The sequence below is a fragment of the Aspergillus uvarum genome (genome assembly GCF_003184745.1).
Source record: "Aspergillus uvarum CBS 121591 unplaced genomic scaffold BO82scaffold_1, whole genome shotgun sequence".
Taxonomy (NCBI): Eukaryota; Fungi; Ascomycota; class Eurotiomycetes; order Eurotiales; family Aspergillaceae; genus Aspergillus; species Aspergillus uvarum.
Genome location: NW_020291298.1, coordinates 482,568 through 499,174, shown reverse-complemented (window position 1 = coordinate 499,174; position 16,607 = coordinate 482,568). Strand labels below are relative to the sequence as shown.

The 16,607-nt window shown below is 52.1% G+C and overlaps 7 protein-coding genes across 7 annotated transcripts; 2 read left to right on the top strand and 5 right to left on the bottom strand.

Annotated features, from left to right (window-relative positions):
* Nucleotides 1-729: 729 nt before the first annotated feature.
* BO82DRAFT_4029 (uncharacterized protein) lies at nt 730-2,107 on the bottom strand. The gene has a single exon (XM_025639351.1). The coding sequence runs from the start codon at nt 2,016-2,018 to the stop codon at nt 846-848; it is 1,173 nt and encodes a 390-aa protein (XP_025497352.1). The 5' UTR covers nt 2,019-2,107; the 3' UTR covers nt 730-845.
* Nucleotides 2,108-4,352: 2,245 nt separating this feature from the next.
* On the bottom strand, nt 4,353-4,849 carry BO82DRAFT_427928 (U6 snRNA-associated Sm-like protein LSm8; the record flags this gene model as incomplete). Its single annotated transcript, XM_025640397.1, has 2 exons — nt 4,761-4,849; nt 4,353-4,624 (listed from the first exon to the last, which is right to left on the bottom strand). Exons 1-2 carry the CDS (start codon nt 4,783-4,785, stop codon nt 4,353-4,355), a joined length of 297 nt encoding a protein of 98 aa, XP_025497351.1. The 5' UTR covers nt 4,786-4,849.
* A 651-nt stretch (nt 4,850-5,500) lies between these two features.
* BO82DRAFT_388185 (putative proline-rich, actin-associated protein Vrp1) lies at nt 5,501-7,169 on the bottom strand. Its single transcript, XM_025638365.1, has 2 exons — nt 6,875-7,169; nt 5,501-6,818 (listed from the first exon to the last, which is right to left on the bottom strand). The coding sequence occupies exons 1-2, from the start codon at nt 6,989-6,991 to the stop codon at nt 5,565-5,567; spliced, it is 1,371 nt and encodes a 456-aa protein (XP_025497350.1). The 5' UTR covers nt 6,992-7,169; the 3' UTR covers nt 5,501-5,564.
* Nucleotides 7,170-7,341: 172 nt separating this feature from the next.
* On the top strand, nt 7,342-8,739 carry BO82DRAFT_349660 (uncharacterized protein). Its single transcript, XM_025633929.1, has one exon. The coding sequence runs from the start codon at nt 7,406-7,408 to the stop codon at nt 8,651-8,653; it is 1,248 nt and encodes a 415-aa protein (XP_025497349.1). The 5' UTR covers nt 7,342-7,405; the 3' UTR covers nt 8,654-8,739.
* A 184-nt stretch (nt 8,740-8,923) lies between these two features.
* Nucleotides 8,924-9,895, bottom strand: BO82DRAFT_388183 (60S ribosomal protein uL1; the record flags this gene model as incomplete). Its single annotated transcript, XM_025638364.1, has 4 exons — nt 8,924-9,186; nt 9,247-9,440; nt 9,591-9,768; nt 9,877-9,895. The coding sequence occupies 4 exons, from the start codon at nt 9,893-9,895 to the stop codon at nt 8,924-8,926; spliced, it is 654 nt and encodes a 217-aa protein (XP_025497348.1).
* Nucleotides 9,896-10,395: 500 nt separating this feature from the next.
* On the bottom strand, nt 10,396-12,702 carry BO82DRAFT_408285 (uncharacterized protein; the record flags this gene model as incomplete). The annotated part of the gene is made up of 8 exons (XM_025639684.1): nt 10,396-11,167; nt 11,198-11,428; nt 11,479-11,569; nt 11,626-12,033; nt 12,085-12,165; nt 12,290-12,381; nt 12,436-12,548; nt 12,625-12,702. The coding sequence occupies 8 exons, from the start codon at nt 12,700-12,702 to the stop codon at nt 10,396-10,398; spliced, it is 1,866 nt and encodes a 621-aa protein (XP_025497347.1).
* A 1,122-nt stretch (nt 12,703-13,824) lies between these two features.
* BO82DRAFT_324527 (uncharacterized protein) lies at nt 13,825-16,152 on the top strand (the record flags this gene model as incomplete). Its single annotated transcript, XM_025632829.1, has 8 exons — nt 13,825-14,067; nt 14,128-14,156; nt 14,212-14,251; nt 14,300-14,591; nt 14,643-14,756; nt 14,806-15,131; nt 15,218-15,610; nt 15,669-16,152. The coding sequence occupies 8 exons, from the start codon at nt 13,825-13,827 to the stop codon at nt 16,005-16,007; spliced, it is 1,776 nt and encodes a 591-aa protein (XP_025497346.1). The 3' UTR covers nt 16,008-16,152.
* Between the last annotated feature and the right edge of the window lie 455 nt (nt 16,153-16,607).

Genomic DNA, 16,607 nt, shown 5'->3' with positions numbered 1-16,607 from the left:
GGGATACACCCTATTACTTCAAAGCTCTTCTAGATATATACCGGCATCCTACAAGAAAGAAAACTCAGATGAGGTATGTATTAGGATAAATTAGTGTACAAGAAGGGGTGGGTAGCGGGGAAAGTCATAAGACAATGTGATACAAAAAAACAAAAACAAAATGAGAGTGGACGGACGAATCACAGAAAGGAGAGACAATGGATGGTCAATGGTCAATGGTCAATGGTCAAACTGGGCAATAAGAAAAAAAAGCAAAAATAAGGAATGCGGTCAGGGGACAGTGGGCAAAAAGACAGTGGGGAGAGGCATAAAACACTGATAAATACTCTGTGCAAAGATAATCCTCAACAAAATGATTGGGGCTCAAGTTGGTCGCAATGGACAATGATGATGAACATGAGTGATTCATCTATGTACTTTCGTGCCCATGAACTGTATGTGTATGTGTATGTGTTGCCTAATGTCTACTGGCCCAGCCAACCAGACACTAAGCACAATCTGGAACTTTGTTCAACGCGGGGTACAGCGCGGCGGAGGGGGACTCGGTTGCGGTTTCGCTGATGATGCATCACAGGGGAACAGACAAACAGAAGGAACATGCAAGGGGAATTAAGAAAGAAAATCGAGAAAAGGTGGAAACGCTTTTTCGCTGCTGCCAACGCCAGGAATCATGACTGACACAAAGGACAAAACTCAACAGCGAAAGGGGGTATTCTGCTACCCAAAAGAAGAGAAAAAAAAATCGAACATCGCAAAACAGGCTTCCATGACAAAGGACAAAGTGATGGGTTGAATGATTCGTGGACTATTGCCCAAATCGGCTTGCATTGGAGACAGAGGAGAAATCAAATGTCCATACTCCAACGCCAAGGCCGTAGGCGCTCAAGCTGGCCTAAGGCGATATCGTCAGGCGAGTCGTTGATTTCCAGATGCAGCATCTCAACTTTGTTATTGCTCTCATGGTGCTGCGGGTGCAAAGTGGACATGGTCTTGGCGATCGTTGGGAAGTGTTTACCGCTATCTTGAGTCGCCTTGGAACCGGGCCGCGAGGTCGGCGTTTGCGGCGATTGCAAAGACACTCGTGGGGACTCGGCCTCCGAGTCCGCATCGGACGAAAGCGATGAGCACGATTCGAAGCGAGAGTGTAGCGAGGGCGTGATGACCCAGCGAGCCTCGTCACGTCCATGCTGAGGTGACTCGTCGTCACCATCTTCCTCCAACCCGTCGGCTCTCGGATCGTACCATCCATCGGGTGCCATCACTGACGTTCTAGCTCGGGAAGCACTCCTCTCGATCGGTTGTGTTTTGATCGAGGGCTGCGCTGGTGCGGTCGCAACCGGTTGCTTTTGATCTGTTTGCACATCGGGCGACTTGTTGTTATTCTTGGACGCGGAGTCACCGATGCGCTCCTTGCCGGCCATAACCCTGGCACTAGGTGGGGGCTGCAACATCCACCGCGTCTCCGCCCGGCTCTTGGGCCCACTAACGATCGGGGGATGCAGATCATTGACCGGGGGCACTCGAGCGATATAATATTTGCTGTTAGAGCCCTCATCCGGGCGCCCTCCACCAGACAACCCCACGGAAGAGCCCTTCACTTCCAGATCTTGACCCCATAACGGCTCGTCTTCCCGTTGATACCGCATGCGACTCCACCGTTCGCCCAATGGGTTCTTGAGTTTGTCTTTTCTGGAAGTTGTACTACCTGACTCATGGAGTGACTCCGTCGATACCGCATCCGTATTCCATGATTCCTTTCGACGATGGGTTCGACCTCCTCTGCGCGCAGGCGGACCGGGGCCTAGAGCGATCTCCTCGGCCCATGCTGGATTTGTACTGAAGGGGGTAGGTTGTCTGAAGGGTTTGGGTTGGTCGGTAACAATGGTATCGACTTTCTCTTGTTCGCGCTTGGACCGGGCGGCTTCTTTCATTCGATTCCGACGGTAGGACGACTCGGCGCAGGGTGTGCAGGTGGCATAGTAGAAAACGGCCGACTGAGCGCCCCGATACAACCACATTCTGGGCTGAGCACTGAATAGCGTTCAACTAAGACCGGAGGAAGGTGAGGGCGATCTAGGGGAGAGGAAGGAGGGAGGTGTCGAGAAGAGGGTGAGGTGTCGGAGTGACGGAGAGTCGGTGCTGTCGGTCACGAAATGAGGCTGTGGGCGGGAGATTATGCTTGCTGCAACCTAGTACTCAAGTGGACCAATTGGATGGCGGGTAAAGACAAGTCGAACCCGAGGAGTGCTGGCACGGTCGCAACAACATGAAGGGCGCCTGATTCAATCGAGGAGAAAGACAGAAGGGCGAGAGATATCGCGGCGGTGGACCGGGGTAGGCAGAGGTGGCGGTCGCCCAGCGACCGAGGAAGGGAATTGCGAGTGGATACGGGGATCTAATCGGTAAAGGGGACCGGGGAGGTGGTTGGGTTTTCGAGGTTGCAGGATGATCCGGGGAAGATGAGGTGAGAGTGGCGACACAAAGAGGATATCTCCAAAGAGTAAGAAGAGAGATAAAGTCAAGGCAGTGAGAGGAAGGAGGGAGGGGAGGAGGAGGAGAGGAGGTAGGTAGAAGGTAGGTAGGAGAAGGAGGAGGAGTTGAGTTGAGTCGAGTTGAGTAAAGGTGAGAAAGTGAGAAGGGGAAGTTGGTTGGAGAGGAAGAAGAGGCGGCGGCGGATGGAACAGTTCCCGTCAGGGGAAATTGGAAACGAAACGATCCGGTGTTGGGCCGCACTTGGCAAGGGCGGGGCCAGCGGCAGAGCGAGCGAGAGAGAGAGTGTGTGTGTGTTAAAAGGATTCACGTTGATTAATTTGGATTGGAACTATGTGCAATAGATGAAGAGAAGGAAAGAAAGTGGGTGGGTGTATAATAATACAATAGTAAGAATGGAAATGGGAGGCGTGTAACTGTACCCCGTACTTGGAACTATACAAAAGACAAAGACAAAAGGAGAGAAATAAGGTTAAAAGATCTCTTGCATTAAATGGAACTCTTCACTTCTTTAACTTCTCTCTCCCTCCATCTTTTCGCCAGGGGGATCCATCACTGGAAAAATCAAAATTCAAAAGAATAAAAAAAAATAAAAAACCAAAAAACCTAACCTCCCCCTTTTAAGACAGTCTCCCGACAAGTGAGGGATTCATTTCAGGCAGTCAAATAAATATCCATAGTGTCTTTGCACAGCCTTTATTTACTTAGACACGGGGGACCTCTTGATCTCCTTTCCCAACAATAACCACCCCATAGTAGTCCAGACGCAGTCGCTTCTTACTTGAACAATCACATTGTCGAATTCATCAAGTCATGTACAGGTAATTAAACGAATGGTCTTATGTTAATTGGTCCTCTATGTGTCAAATCCACTTTCGCCCGCTCGTGGCCCATGTCCTCGGCTGGAAAGAAAAGCTTTCCGGGTGGAAAGAGAGGCCCCGACCTCATATCATCTAGGATCCAGGATCAGATGGGCATCGATCTCATTAATCCCTGGCCATGGCTGACAAGGGAGACACGGTCCAGTTCTCAAACTGCCTCCCCTCCCCCTTCCCAGTATCCCATGCGAATCGTTCCGAGTTTTGGATGCTGCTCCCTTCTGCTTCAGAAAATCCCGAGCCCCCAAAGGATCCCACAGAAGTCGGCCGACCACAAAGATTGCATTCCAAGCCCCCTCCTTCGGATTGAAGATCCCGAGCGTCCAATGCACCTGCATGTCTAGTCCGTAGTCACACTCCCTTCTCATCATAGAAGATCCCCTCCGAAACGGATCATTCAGAGTTTCAACGCGGGCCGATTCAAATGCATTGCATAGCATGACCCACCCAATGCCCCCCCATCGCGCAAAAGGTACCAGGTACCGGGAAACGAAAGCCACAAGCGCAACAACCTCAGGCACCACCGGCTAGCACATTGTCCTCCCGAGCGCCAACACCCACGCAGAATGAGAAAGAAACTGGATAGAAAAGCGGGGAAAAGAGGAAGAAGAGAGGGCGAAAGAGGGGAGGAAGGAAGAAAAGGGGGGGGGGGGGGGGGGCTTACTCTGCAATGGCATTGCCGCTGATGCGGCGCATGGCAATGCTGAAGGCATCGCCACCCCAGACGTACTCGGGGGGGGGGAGCCTTCGTTCGTGACCACGTCACGCCGAACTCGTCCACGTCAATTTCACACCACAATCAAGCGAAACGCGTCTCCATTTCTTGCTTGCCGTGAAAACATTAAAAAAAAAAACAATCCAGCCAGTAGATTGTCCATTCGCGGGCCTTTTTTTAAGAAATTTTTCCTTTTTTTGGTGTCGAATGCGATTTGGTTTTTAAAAAGAAAGAGCTTTGTCCAGCGGCCAAGGTGTCTTCTCCCTCTCTCATGCATTCTTCGTGCCCTTAACCACCTCGCCCTTGACCTTGGTCCAGTCGATGTCACGGTCAATAGCCTCGTCGACCTCCCCGCATAATACCACATTGTCGCCACGAATCAGATAGAGGCCGTGTTCGATTTGCGAGCTGGGTTCTGGGTCATCGGGCGTCCGGATGATGCGCTCAATCGTATCAAGGAGGACCAGGTTGGTCAGCTGATCCGTCGACAGAAGGGTGCCCAGCAGTGTCCGGCCATCGACGGTCAAGACCAGGATTTTTTCTGTGTACGCAAGCAGTCTGGTCAGTTCGGATGGCCATCTCACATGCCCAGGTCAACGGCGGAACACTCATGGGCAAAAGGAATCCCATGCGACTCAGAGATGTTCTCCGTCGCACGGACAAAGCTAGATACTTACTGTTGATGTATGATTGTAAAGACATGGCGAAGATGTGGCTGGCCCGAGAGCTGGCGGGATCGCAACGGGAAGAGAAGGGCAATTGCTCAAGCTCCCAGACAGTTTTCTCTTATCTCAATGAAGCGCAAGATCGTGAAGTTTGGTGTCCTCGAGAGAAGATATGGCCGGCGCGTATCTCAGAGCTCCAACAAGATACAGATAGCGACGGAAAAACAGGTAGAGTAATCGTGTCGCGCGGATAGGGCGTCTGAGTTCCGAGCAATGACCTCAGTATATTCCTTAGAGTGAATGAAAGCCGAAGTAAGGGTTCGAACAACCTGGGATGCTGTGTTGGTGACGGTCGATTGCGGTGTCAGTCCAAAGTCAGGCGAGTAATCAGGGTTCATCTGTTTAAAGAGAGATGGCAGCGACTGTTGATCCCGACCTGCTGCTCCGTTCGCTATGGCATCGTGTCACGTGAGGCCGTCCCGTGCTTTGCTTATCAGATTCCGAAGATCTACGAATTCTGACTCGTCATACCGTGATCGGCATCTGTGAGCTGGGACGGCGCATTGCTGCATCTAGAGTATATTTGTTATTTGTTCTAGACTCTATCCGACAACCTAAATGCTAGTCGAAGCAAGGCGACGCTATTGCCTGTCAATTGCAGAGACGGATGCATGAACAGAAAACTACAAAGCCTGGCAGCTTTTTTGCTTAACATCTTCTTGCAAGTGGGACCAAACGATGCGAGGATAGCTAATGCGTTTGAAAAAAAATGTTCAATTCATACATGTTATCTAACTATGACCACTGAATCTCCCCTCAGCCGCTCAATGCGCTAAGGTCCAATGGCACACTGCTCCCTCGCCCAGCCCGATACCGCCGCGCACCACCAACGAAGGGTCGGGGTTTGGGCAGCAGTCCTTCGCTCTGGTATTTGAACCTATGATCATCAATCCGAATTCCGCCGTGCATGCCTGGACTCCGAGGGCTAGATCCCGCTGACGGCCCGCCGTTGCTGAGGGTATAAGCGCTCGGATCGAGAGTGGAACGATCCGGGGGTGGACTGGCCAATGACTCATATGAGCTTGGTCGTGGAGGTGCTGCTGCAGGAGGCATCGTTGGAGGAGCAGATGAAGGAGGCGGCGGCGGCGGCGGCGGTGGAGGTGCGGAAGGAGCCGAGGCAGCGGGCGGAGGTGGAGGTGGTGTAGAAGGAGTATGCTGCATGTGAGCGAGCGCATTTCTGGCTGCTTGTACAGCTGCGGAAGCAGCCGAAGTACCATTTGCGGGTGGAGGAGGAGGTGGTGGAGGGGTTGACCGTGCCGGCGCTGGAGGTGGGCGCGGGGCTGACGCTGCTGGCGGGGGTGGGGGAGGCGGCGCAGCTGGACTAGCTGAAGAAAGCGGAGGCGGAGGCGGGGGTGGAGCGGTCGTCGATGGTTTTCGTGATGTGATCGGAGGAGGTGCATGCTTAGCGGTACCAGGCAACGGTGGAGGTGCGCGGGGAGGCGCGTCAGGGGCGGACTTGATCGATGCAGTTGACGCGGTCGACGATGGACGAGATGCGGGCCTAGGGGGCGGTTTTCGAAGGTTCGCGACCAATGGGTTGACTGGAGGAGCCGGTGGGGAATCTGTTGCAAGTGGAGGTCGAGGAGGGCGAGCTCCTGGTGGTCTTGGAGCCGACGCAACGGGCGGCGGGGGAGCTCCCCTGGAGTTTTCCGAGTCAGACATGTATGGGGATTCTCGAGTAGCGCCGGTATCAACACCCCCTCGACTGCGTAGCTTAGGCATTCCCCCTGCAAAAAGTCCAGCTAGCTGAGGAGCTGCTGGAGCTGCTGCCGCTGCATCCGCCCTTGACCCTGTATCGCTGTTGCTCCGTAGCCGATTGGCGGCCTGTGCCGTGGGGACTGGAGGTGCAAGTCCAGCCGGAGGCTTCGCCATGCCTGGAATGGGTGGTGCACCGGGCACTGAAGGACTTGAAGATTTTACTCCTCCACCGGCAAGTTGAGGAGCTGATCTATCATTGGTGACGGCCTTCTTCAGTCTTGCACCTTTGTGGATATCGGAAAGGAGAGCGCCCTGTGAGAGATTTTAGCCAATGGATGGGGTCTGAAACAAGAGCTGCAAGCACATACCCGGCCCTTCGCTTCTGTGCCCGAGGGTCTATTTGGTAGGTTTCCTGGGGGGGGTGGGGGAGGAGGGCCTCCCATCCCTCCGGGGGGGGGCGGCGGAGGAGGCGGAGGGGGAGGCATGTTGACTGTATGTCAAGGAGGGGATGACGCTGATAATAGGAAGATTGCGGTTGATGCGGGTAGTGATCTCAAAGGGACCAGACGGTAGATGTAAGAAATACCATCTGAGAACTGCTGCGACTAGAGATATAGAGACAAAGGAAAGAAAGTGGATGCCTGTTTGAGGAGACGATGGGAACAAGGCGAAGGTGTAAGGGAAGTGACGGAGTTGGAGGGGGGGGGCTGTACAGCAGGTAGTACGGCGAGACAAGCCGCCAGGTACAGTACCACCGCCCGCGTAGTAAATGCGGCAGTACCGCTCGCCGCCTCATCGCATATCCGTCGCATTTCCTTCTTTTCTGTTCAAGCCCCCCGTTACCGTTTCGAACGTCCGAAGAGGTATTGTGGATAGCAAACATGATTACCACGAACAGAATGGCCTTGAGGGCCCAGAAATCCAAGACCCAATCTCTGGTCTGTCACTTCTGTCGTCAAACAGGGTCTCCTAGTCCCGTACCTCGCCCGCTACTTTCGCGGACCTATGCCTCAAACACCAGCCCGGCACTTCCAAGCGTGCATCGCGAGCGATTCCAGTCAAGACAATACTCGTGGACTCATGCGAACCAAATCTCGAAACGGTTCAACTCGAGCCAAGCAGAACAACCCACAAGACTGCAATTGGATGAAGTCATTGCCCAAATTGCCGAAGAATGCACCCACCTCTGCAGGGCAGACGCCGTGCCCGCCAATGATGCCGTCCAGCAACTGCTACAGCGCAGCGAGAAGATCGCAGAGACAATCGCACAACCCACGAAATCCCAACCAAAGCAGGAGCCGGATGAGTTCTCGTCCCTCTTGGACCTCGACGAACCGGCCACGGCCGCGGAGACACCGCAACCACGACCCAAGCAAAGCCGAAAGCAGCTATCCAAGCAGCTGTGCCAGGCGGTCCACGGCCTGCTGACCGACGAGAAGGTCTTCATCTCCCCGGAAGCCCTCGCCTCCTACACCAAAATCCACGTCCTGCTCCAGCAGCCCCACCACTTCCCGGAGATCTTCCACTTGTACGCCAACAAGCCGATCCCGGAAGAGAAGAGTTCGCCCGTGCGATTCAGCAAGGCAAACCCCAACAGCATCAACAGCGCCATCCCTCTGGAGCTGGCCAACTCAGCGCTGGACGTCGCCATCGCGCAGCGGAACCTCTCCCTCGTCCTGGCGATCATTGACACCACATTCTCCACCGCGGCGTTCCGCCGGGCCAAGGCCTACAAGAAGGCCGCTCTGCCCGTGGGTGGGCTGAGTGCCGCGCCGGTGGCCTGCTACATCCTCGCGACATGGGCTGGGAGCCTGCAGAACACGATGGACCCCAGCACGGCGACGGGCATCGCCTTCGCGGCGGGGCTGGCGTACATGGGCGGTGTCACCTCTGTCGGGTTGCTGGCGATCACCACCGCGAATGATCAGATGGAGCGGGTGACCTGGCAACCGGGAGTCCCACTGCGGCACCGCTGGCTCCGCGAGGAGGAGCGGGCGGCGTTCGACAAGGTTGCGCTTGCCTGGGGTTTCAAGGACGTTTACTTGAGAGGTGAAGAGGAGGGAGAGGAGTGGGAAAGTCTGCGCGAGTTCATCGGGATGAGGGGGATGATCTTGGACCGGACGGATCTGATGGAGGGTATGCAATAAGTTGATGATCTGCACCACCTGAGCCGAATTTCCATGTACAGTACCATTTATACATTAACATATTACATCGACGAATTCTACACACCTCATCCAGTTACCGGGTGAGCGTCTACAGCATGTACTACGATTCTACATGATTCAGCACATAAAGAGCGCAATTGAGGGACATAAAGTCGTGGGTCACATTTCCCGTAGAGTCAACTAAGGCCTATACAAACCCAAACCTGATGATCCCTCTAGACCTCCAGCGCAACAAAGCGTAAGAGTCCCTTAGTAGAGACGCTTGGGAGGAGACATGGTAGCCTTGAGGACAAGGCTACCAACGTTCTGCCAGCCCTTCTTGAGCAGGGAGACGAGGTAGTTGATGGCCAACATGGTGTTGGCGACGAGCTCATCCTCGGTCATGCCAACGTTGCCGACGGCAACACCCAAGCAGAGAACCTTCTTCAGCTGGAACTTGATGGTGGCCTTGATCTCGTTGATCTTGCCAGCCAAGTCCTCAGCGTGGGAGACGGGGGTAGGGAACTTTCCGGCTGTGGTGGGCGTTAATTTGCATGTCACCGTCATGAAATAGGGTGGTGGGAGGAACATACCCTTGGAAAGACCAGGACCCAAGAGACGGGGGATCTGCTTGATGAGGGAGTCGGAAGCGACGAAGGCATCGTACTTGCGAGCAAGCTTCTTGATGAGCTTCTTGTTCTTGTTCAGCTTCTTAAGGTCATCAGCGGACATGGCGTCAACACCGAAGTGCTTGGCACGGTCGAGATCGTGCTGGTCACCGAGAACACTGGATTTGTATGTTCCGTTAGCCTGCTTGTTCTCTGACTCTGGTGGTTCCCGCATCCTCTATGCATCGCCGTGTTGCGCAGATCTGTCGCGCAACACCCTCTCCATTCCACCAATCTTCGAGAAAAATCAATCGGTGGTTGCCACATACCAGATGCTCATGTTGGGGCGGGGGATGGTGGGCAGCTTGATGGTGCCGGAGAAACGCTTGTCACGCTGGGGGTCGTAGTTCTTCAGACCGATCTGAAGCTCGACGGTCTCGAGGAAGTTTCTCTTCTTCTCATTCTGAGAGTAGTTGAGCAGCTGCTCAACATTCTGGCGCACTCCGGCTGTGATGGACAAAAAGATTCGCAGGTCAGCGGTTTGTTACACGTTTTGGCTTGTGCACTCGTCATCGTTGATCGAGGCGGCTCGTGGAGGCAGAGAAATTCACATACCGACTGTGATCTTGGACATCTTGCTGGACAGTCTTCCAAAAGAACTCTTTCAAATTCCTATGGTGTGGCTCTGCGCTGAATGTTGGTCGACAAGCAAAGGGAAAAAACTCGAGTACTTCGCCCCGTCGGCCGCAGAGAAATTCCCGTTCTCCGCTTGTGGGCGTCTCCCGCGCTAGCCGCACTGGGGCTAGTGCTGCCCTAATTCCTGCTTCGGGCTGATTCAGCAAGCTATCAATGACTAAGCAATGCCCGGGTCCTGATCTCAGCCAATCATGGGAAACTGTTCACGCAACTCTCTAGCTGCATGGATTTGTCGATGGGCAAGACATTGACACATTGTAACAGGAGATATGCTCTATGACCTTACCAAAACAAGTGAGTAGCTTTCGGTAGACTCTTGACTCCTTGCAACCATCATGTCGAACAACTAATTCCATATCTCGCCCCTTCCATCTCCTCTCCTACGGTCAAGACAGTATAGTCAAGACATGACACCGTGCACCAGGCAAAAGCCATACCCTAGGTAGCAGGGGGCCATTGCAGGTTCAGGTCAAGATTACCCCAGTCCCGTATTTGGCCCAATTCGCACATATCGATGCTGGAAAGACCGTCCCTCTCGGCAAAATCGCCGGTCCCTGCTGCCGAGGGACTCAATCCCAAAGGTAACGAATAGTTGATGCCAGCTTCTATAGAGCTCCACGGCAAATCCAGATCCGTGGAAGCAGAGGTGGCATCAAGATATGCAGTAGATCCTAGAGATGCCGAAGGAGGTGTACTGGGTCCTTCGAGGGATCCGTCCGACGATCTGGAGAATATGGCCGCCTTCTCCTCTTCAGTGAGATTCATACTACTCGCAAGCCTGTTAAGTACTGCATAGCAGATGGCACCGGTCTTTGTGTTCTCGGATATCTGTTCCAGCGCTTCGAGAGCTGTCGAAATCGCTTCGATCATCTTGTCTCGGCCGGGGAGAGTGCTGTTGTGATCATGGATAATTGCAGAGCATAGGAACGCTGCTGTGTCAAAGATAAAGAAGGGGGCGTAGTGGAACTTGGCGTTTGCAGGTAGCATAAAGGCTAGCATCTGCTGCGATGATTCCAAAAGCTTCAGTGCGCAGTCGACAGCAGTCGGTCGAGGACTCCTCTCAATGCTGGGTTGGTCTTGATCGACAGCCGTTGTAAGGCATGGCTTCAAAGGCAGAAGCATTACCATATACCCGATTGCATGTAGCTGATGCCGATGCACCGCCACGTGTTTGTGAGACTGATCCCAGCAAGTGTCGGGGTTTTTTGGTCTGTATGGCGCGGGGAGGTTATGAAATCACTTCTCAGTCTCTCGTTGGATGGTAATGGCCTGTGCGGGGGACAATATGCCACCCATCACACCGGGTATCTTGGAGATAGTCTGTCCGGGTTGACATTGGAAGGTCATGTGAGCGACTGGCGAAAGCCCGAACTCCTCGGGATCAGGGCTCTCGAGGCGTAGGTTGGGCACTTCAAAAGAGCAGTAGTTGCTGTTGATGATGAATGGTCGCGATAATAATAGAGACATTTGCCTAGCTTTATCAGTACCACAATTATTAACGACCAACCAGCACGAGCTTACCAATCCCAAGTATACGATATGCACCAAATTCGCCTTCTCATTTCGCGTTCGAACTCTGAGACGATCGCCTTGGCTGAACTCTTGTGCATGCCTTCAAGGTTCAAAAGTCAGCCTGTACATCACAAATCTTGGAGTACCTGTATTCACCTAATTCCTGTGCTTGGTGGATCGCAGCGCCCAGGGCATGCCATGCCTCAACAAATTGTGCTTCACTTTTGTAGTAAACTGCATTGAGGAACAGTTGTTGCACTTGAGTCAGCCCGCCTTTACCGGGTGCAATGGTGCTGCTAAGCTGTTTGGCAGTATGATGATACTGTTCAGCCATATTCTGGGCGTTCTCCCCGAGCTCCGTCTCCAGCTTCTGTCGAGCATCAAAGTCCAGACATAAGGTTGCGCAGGCGCATATGCGTAAGAGCAGACAAGTAAACTCAGGAGTCAACGCTTGACCCGCCGCCTTGCCAGACCACCATGTAGCATAGTCGTGCGAGAATGTAGGCGGGTAGAGACAATAGTAATGCGGATTGATCTCACTGAGAAAGTGCTGTACCAGGATGTCTGAATATGAATGGGTGATTGCGCAGGATTATCGTGAGTTGGTTGGTTTACCTGTGTATGGTTTTGGAGGGACTAAACGGATAGCTTTCCCCATCTCCGGCTGAATAGTGCTACAGGGACCCGGAGAAATTGCTGCAGATTGCTGTCAAATCAACAGTCAGTAGATGGACGACTCAATTCCATATTACATTAGCCTTACATATCTCTCAGCACCCTGAGGCGTCCCTACCTCGCTATCGAAGGTATCCGAGCATACGAAAAGCATTGTCGTTGGTAATTGCCGTGATCGTACTAGAACTTGATACTTCGGGATTCGACTCTACGGAAGTTGTCTGTGGTGTGTCTATACTGAAGCAGGTATTAGGGACTTGTATAAAGCTAAAGGTGCTGTCTATAGCTGACCTTGCATTGTTAGTCATGGATCTGGTCACTTTGAGCGTCTTCTTGGGGGGGAATTTGCATAGATGAGCCACTCTTCTTGCTTGACAATGGTTGCATGGCCAATCACGACTACACTGTACAGTGTAGCAGTCAGAAGGATTATGCTTGTGAAAGTATTATACCGGATTAAGGCTGGCTTGTGTTGCTTGCCTTCTGCTTTCGACGCTGACATTCAGTACATGACGTAGCCAAGCGAGCGGGTTTCCCCGTAGCTGCTTGATGTGCCATTTTTAAAGATGGTCGCCAATAAATCCGCTAGAGACGTTTAAAATGGATTACTTCGGATGAAGATCATATCCTTCTCGAAACGAAGTCGGCTGGATATGATCACCATGCCTTCAAGAGTCAACTGAGGACTCCTCTGCCCAAAACATGTCGTTATGTCGGTACTTGTGACCGGTGGATCTGATGTGGTGCGTGGATACTTGTACTGGATACTGGACTGCAGTCTGGTAGAATTCCCGCGGTTCGCGTGACGGCCCGGTACAACTAACCAAAACGGGGTAGCTATGGGGTACCTTACACCCAGGCTCCTCCTCTCTTTGTCCCTGGCCGTGGGAGGGCTGTCTGGGCTAGTAGACAGTCAAATATAGCCTCATCGATAAAAAGGCCAATGATATCTTTCTAGATGGAATGCATCAGGGGAAGAGTTTATATCTCTGTTCCTTATCCCCTTGTATTATGCCTCATATTCAAGTTCAGCAAGTGAATTGGATCGCTTATGTATGTTGGAAAATGGTATATATAATGAGATTCTCAATCTTGCCTAATAGCACCACCGCTCTATACCAAAATAATGAGCAGCCCTCGGATTATATGCTGACAGCTCTTCGACGTCAATATGAACGAAGTCTCAGTCGATACCTGCGAAATCCTGGCTACTCAACCAGCAGTTCTCGCTTAATTTAGTACCACCACGAATTTGACCTGACTTAATCTCTGACAAGCATTCTACCTAGTCATAACTGGGTTGCAGATCTTCACTACAACGAAAATCGAGCATATGATACCTTTCGGCACCCACCACCATCGATACGCGCCCGCCTCCAGACACACCCCCGGATCCTTGGCGGGGGCTTGTCAACATACCCCTCGTGTTGCGGACGAGTCAGCTGCAGTGCTCTGGCGCCCGCGCTGGGCGGCAAGCGACTGTTGTCTCAGCGCATAAGTACCCAGTCAGTCGCCTTGATCTGCGCGACACTGGAGCTGCGAGAAACTATCCGAGCAATTGCTGGCTGCTGCTACCTACTATACATCCCTGTGCCTCGTTCGGCTTCTGAATTATCATTACCTATCTCTTAGTGTCCAGTATACGATCTCGCAACTGCCTATTGCTGGCTTGAACAAGAAATGTCCGAGCCTACGACATCCAGCAGTGGCCACACGCCTCAAGATTATTATTCCAGTTTTACTCAGAAACCAAGTATTCAAGATAAGTTTCGCGATATTGATGATGCCGGCAACCTGAAGCACTACCGGGCTCTTCTGCAAGACCCTCAAGCGAGAAACTTTGTGCTCGACTTCGGCAATGAAGATGCATGGTGTGCTGTGAACTTGGACCAAGAAGAGATAGCGCTGCTGCTGCGCAAGCCAGTATGTTATTATCGGTAGCTTGAAGCTATCTGAAGAAGACTGAATGTGGATGTTGCTTAGAAGCCAAAATGTTATGGTACTCGGTGGATGTAAGTATAAGCATTGTTCAACACGAATAGAGACATGCTCAGTGAGTTTCACCAGTAATATATGGGCCCCCGAGCAGCAAAAGGACTTGATAAAGGTTAGCATAGTCTTCGATGGATCACCATGTCTCCACTGACGTTCTCAGTCCATCACTAGTCATTATGGTGTATCGGAACGGCTACAGGGCATGATGTGCACAGACCCAGTCGAGTCTCCATCAAAACCTCCGGTCTCTGCTGGGCCTTCACGGATCAGCTACTCTAGACACCGCGATCGGTTGCCCTCAAGTCGAATGAAAGACCTCGAAGAAGGCAATGTACTCAGAAATTTGACTAATCCCGAAGAGATTAGCGCACTGGCATCGTTCAGGGGTCTCACTTTTGCTCACGTCATTGACCAGATATGGCACTTTTGTTCCGTGGATTATGGGCCAAGGTGTAAGTCCAACTATATTGAGCTGTTGAAGCCGGAATTCTCACGGATCACAGATACTTGCGTCGGTTACAATGCGATCTATGTAATCCCGGGTCATGAGATGGACAATGGGAAAGATTTACCAGCTGGTAGACGGTTGTGGTCCTGGTTACTTTTATGCGATGATGGTAAGAAAAAACTCCCTGATTGCTAGACTTTTAGTAATGAGTTGTGCAGGGACTGTCATAAACATGCAAGAGAATCCATTCCCCGGCTTCTCAGGCCCGTCGGAGAAAGAGGTCAAGGCTGTCCTTGGCGTGGTTCGCCGGAATCTGCAACTTATCTTCTCCGGGGTCTCTAAACACCATCCCGCCTCCTCAGAAAGTGAGTCCCTGGTGACAATCCGGGTACGACCGTCTTCTGAGGCGGGCCCGGAACAGACAAGCATCAGACAAGAAGACGGCCCGAGTCTCCTTTTCTACTACATCTTCGATGACTGGGTGTCATCTTATGCACTTGTGGCGAAACGTGAGCATAAGTATGGCGTGGCTCTAGACCGGCTGGTATGTGGTCCAATGTTCCCCCTCAGTCGTTGTGGTGAACGTGTTACCTCCCCGCAGCGTTTTACAGTATTGACATCTCGAGGCAGAGGCAAAACATGTTAGCCAAGCCGGTCGTGGACCTGATTGACGAATTGCATTGGCTGGGAAGGCGATTGGCAGTTCTCAAACGTCTCTACCAGAGCTACGAGCTCATCATGATGCGCATTCTTCAACGACAGCGATCACTTCATGATAAAGCACGCTATAATTACCCCCAACTGGCGCTCGGACAAACATTCGGAGAAAACGACACCGACGATGCTCAACAGCAATCCATGCAGAACAGCTTTAGTCTTTCAAACATCCCGGATGATTCGGTCGGGGTACCTTTGAGCTCCGCAGCTGTGGCTCGGTTCGAGAGGCTGGTTGACCGCATCAAGCTGTATTGTCTCTCTGAGATTGAGACCTGCTTGACAGAGAAAGAGAATCTGACATTCTTGGTATGATTCGAATTTATCTCTAGACATGACTCCAGTGAAAGCTGACTTTTGGCGATAGAATTTCAACTTGATTGCGCTCAAGGATTCGCAGGCTGTGGAGAAGCTGACCAGGATCACTATCCTTTTGGCGAAAGTGACGATCCTATTCCTACCTGTTAGCTTGATGACGGGGTACTTTTCAACGGAACTTCAAAATGTCAAGGGCGAATACACAATCACGCAGTACTGGGCCAGCTTCAGCGTTATCATGTTCCTGTCCTTTGTGTCACTTGTCTTCTTCGGGTATGTCAGTGACACCGTGGAAGGTAGACCGATCTACGAGTCGTTGTTCCAGAAGTTCTTCCGGGTATCTCGAAGCAAAATCTCACACAGTCGCAAAGATATACGAGATACTTGAAGCCACATCACCCATCTCCAAGGATATGGACAAGTCAAGAGGCCATGATTGATGAAGATTGATATGTACTGTACAATATGAAACCTTCAGCTGAGGGACATCGTGCTCGCTGACATTTAGGGCTGCCTGTAAGCTGGAATGTGACTGGTCTAGAATAAATACCCTCCAATATACCGAGAAAGAACTCGGACATAGGATGGAACCCGATTCGACTTGATCAGCCCCATGTAAAATCAGGGTCCATAGAGAGTGATTCTGCCACATGGCGGACTGTGTACCGTCGACCGTTGATAACCCGCGCCTTGGGATGACGCATAGGCTTCCTACCTCTCCACATTGCCGTCAGCAGCAAACGAGCCCCAGCTTATCTGTTCAGGACCTGAAAGCAATCGAGGAGCGATCATCTTCCCACGGTCCTCAAACATGGATCTGAGAAGGCATGCAGCAAACCTCTGGCGGGGATTGAAATAATTAGATGACGCGTATTTTTTAATTGCGGAAGTGGTCCCTGTGAGTTCCGAGATTTGAAAATGGGAGAGATGCCGAGATGTTTAATTGCAATGGGGCCAATCGACCTTGTAGTGGATGCTGGCTCTTGCT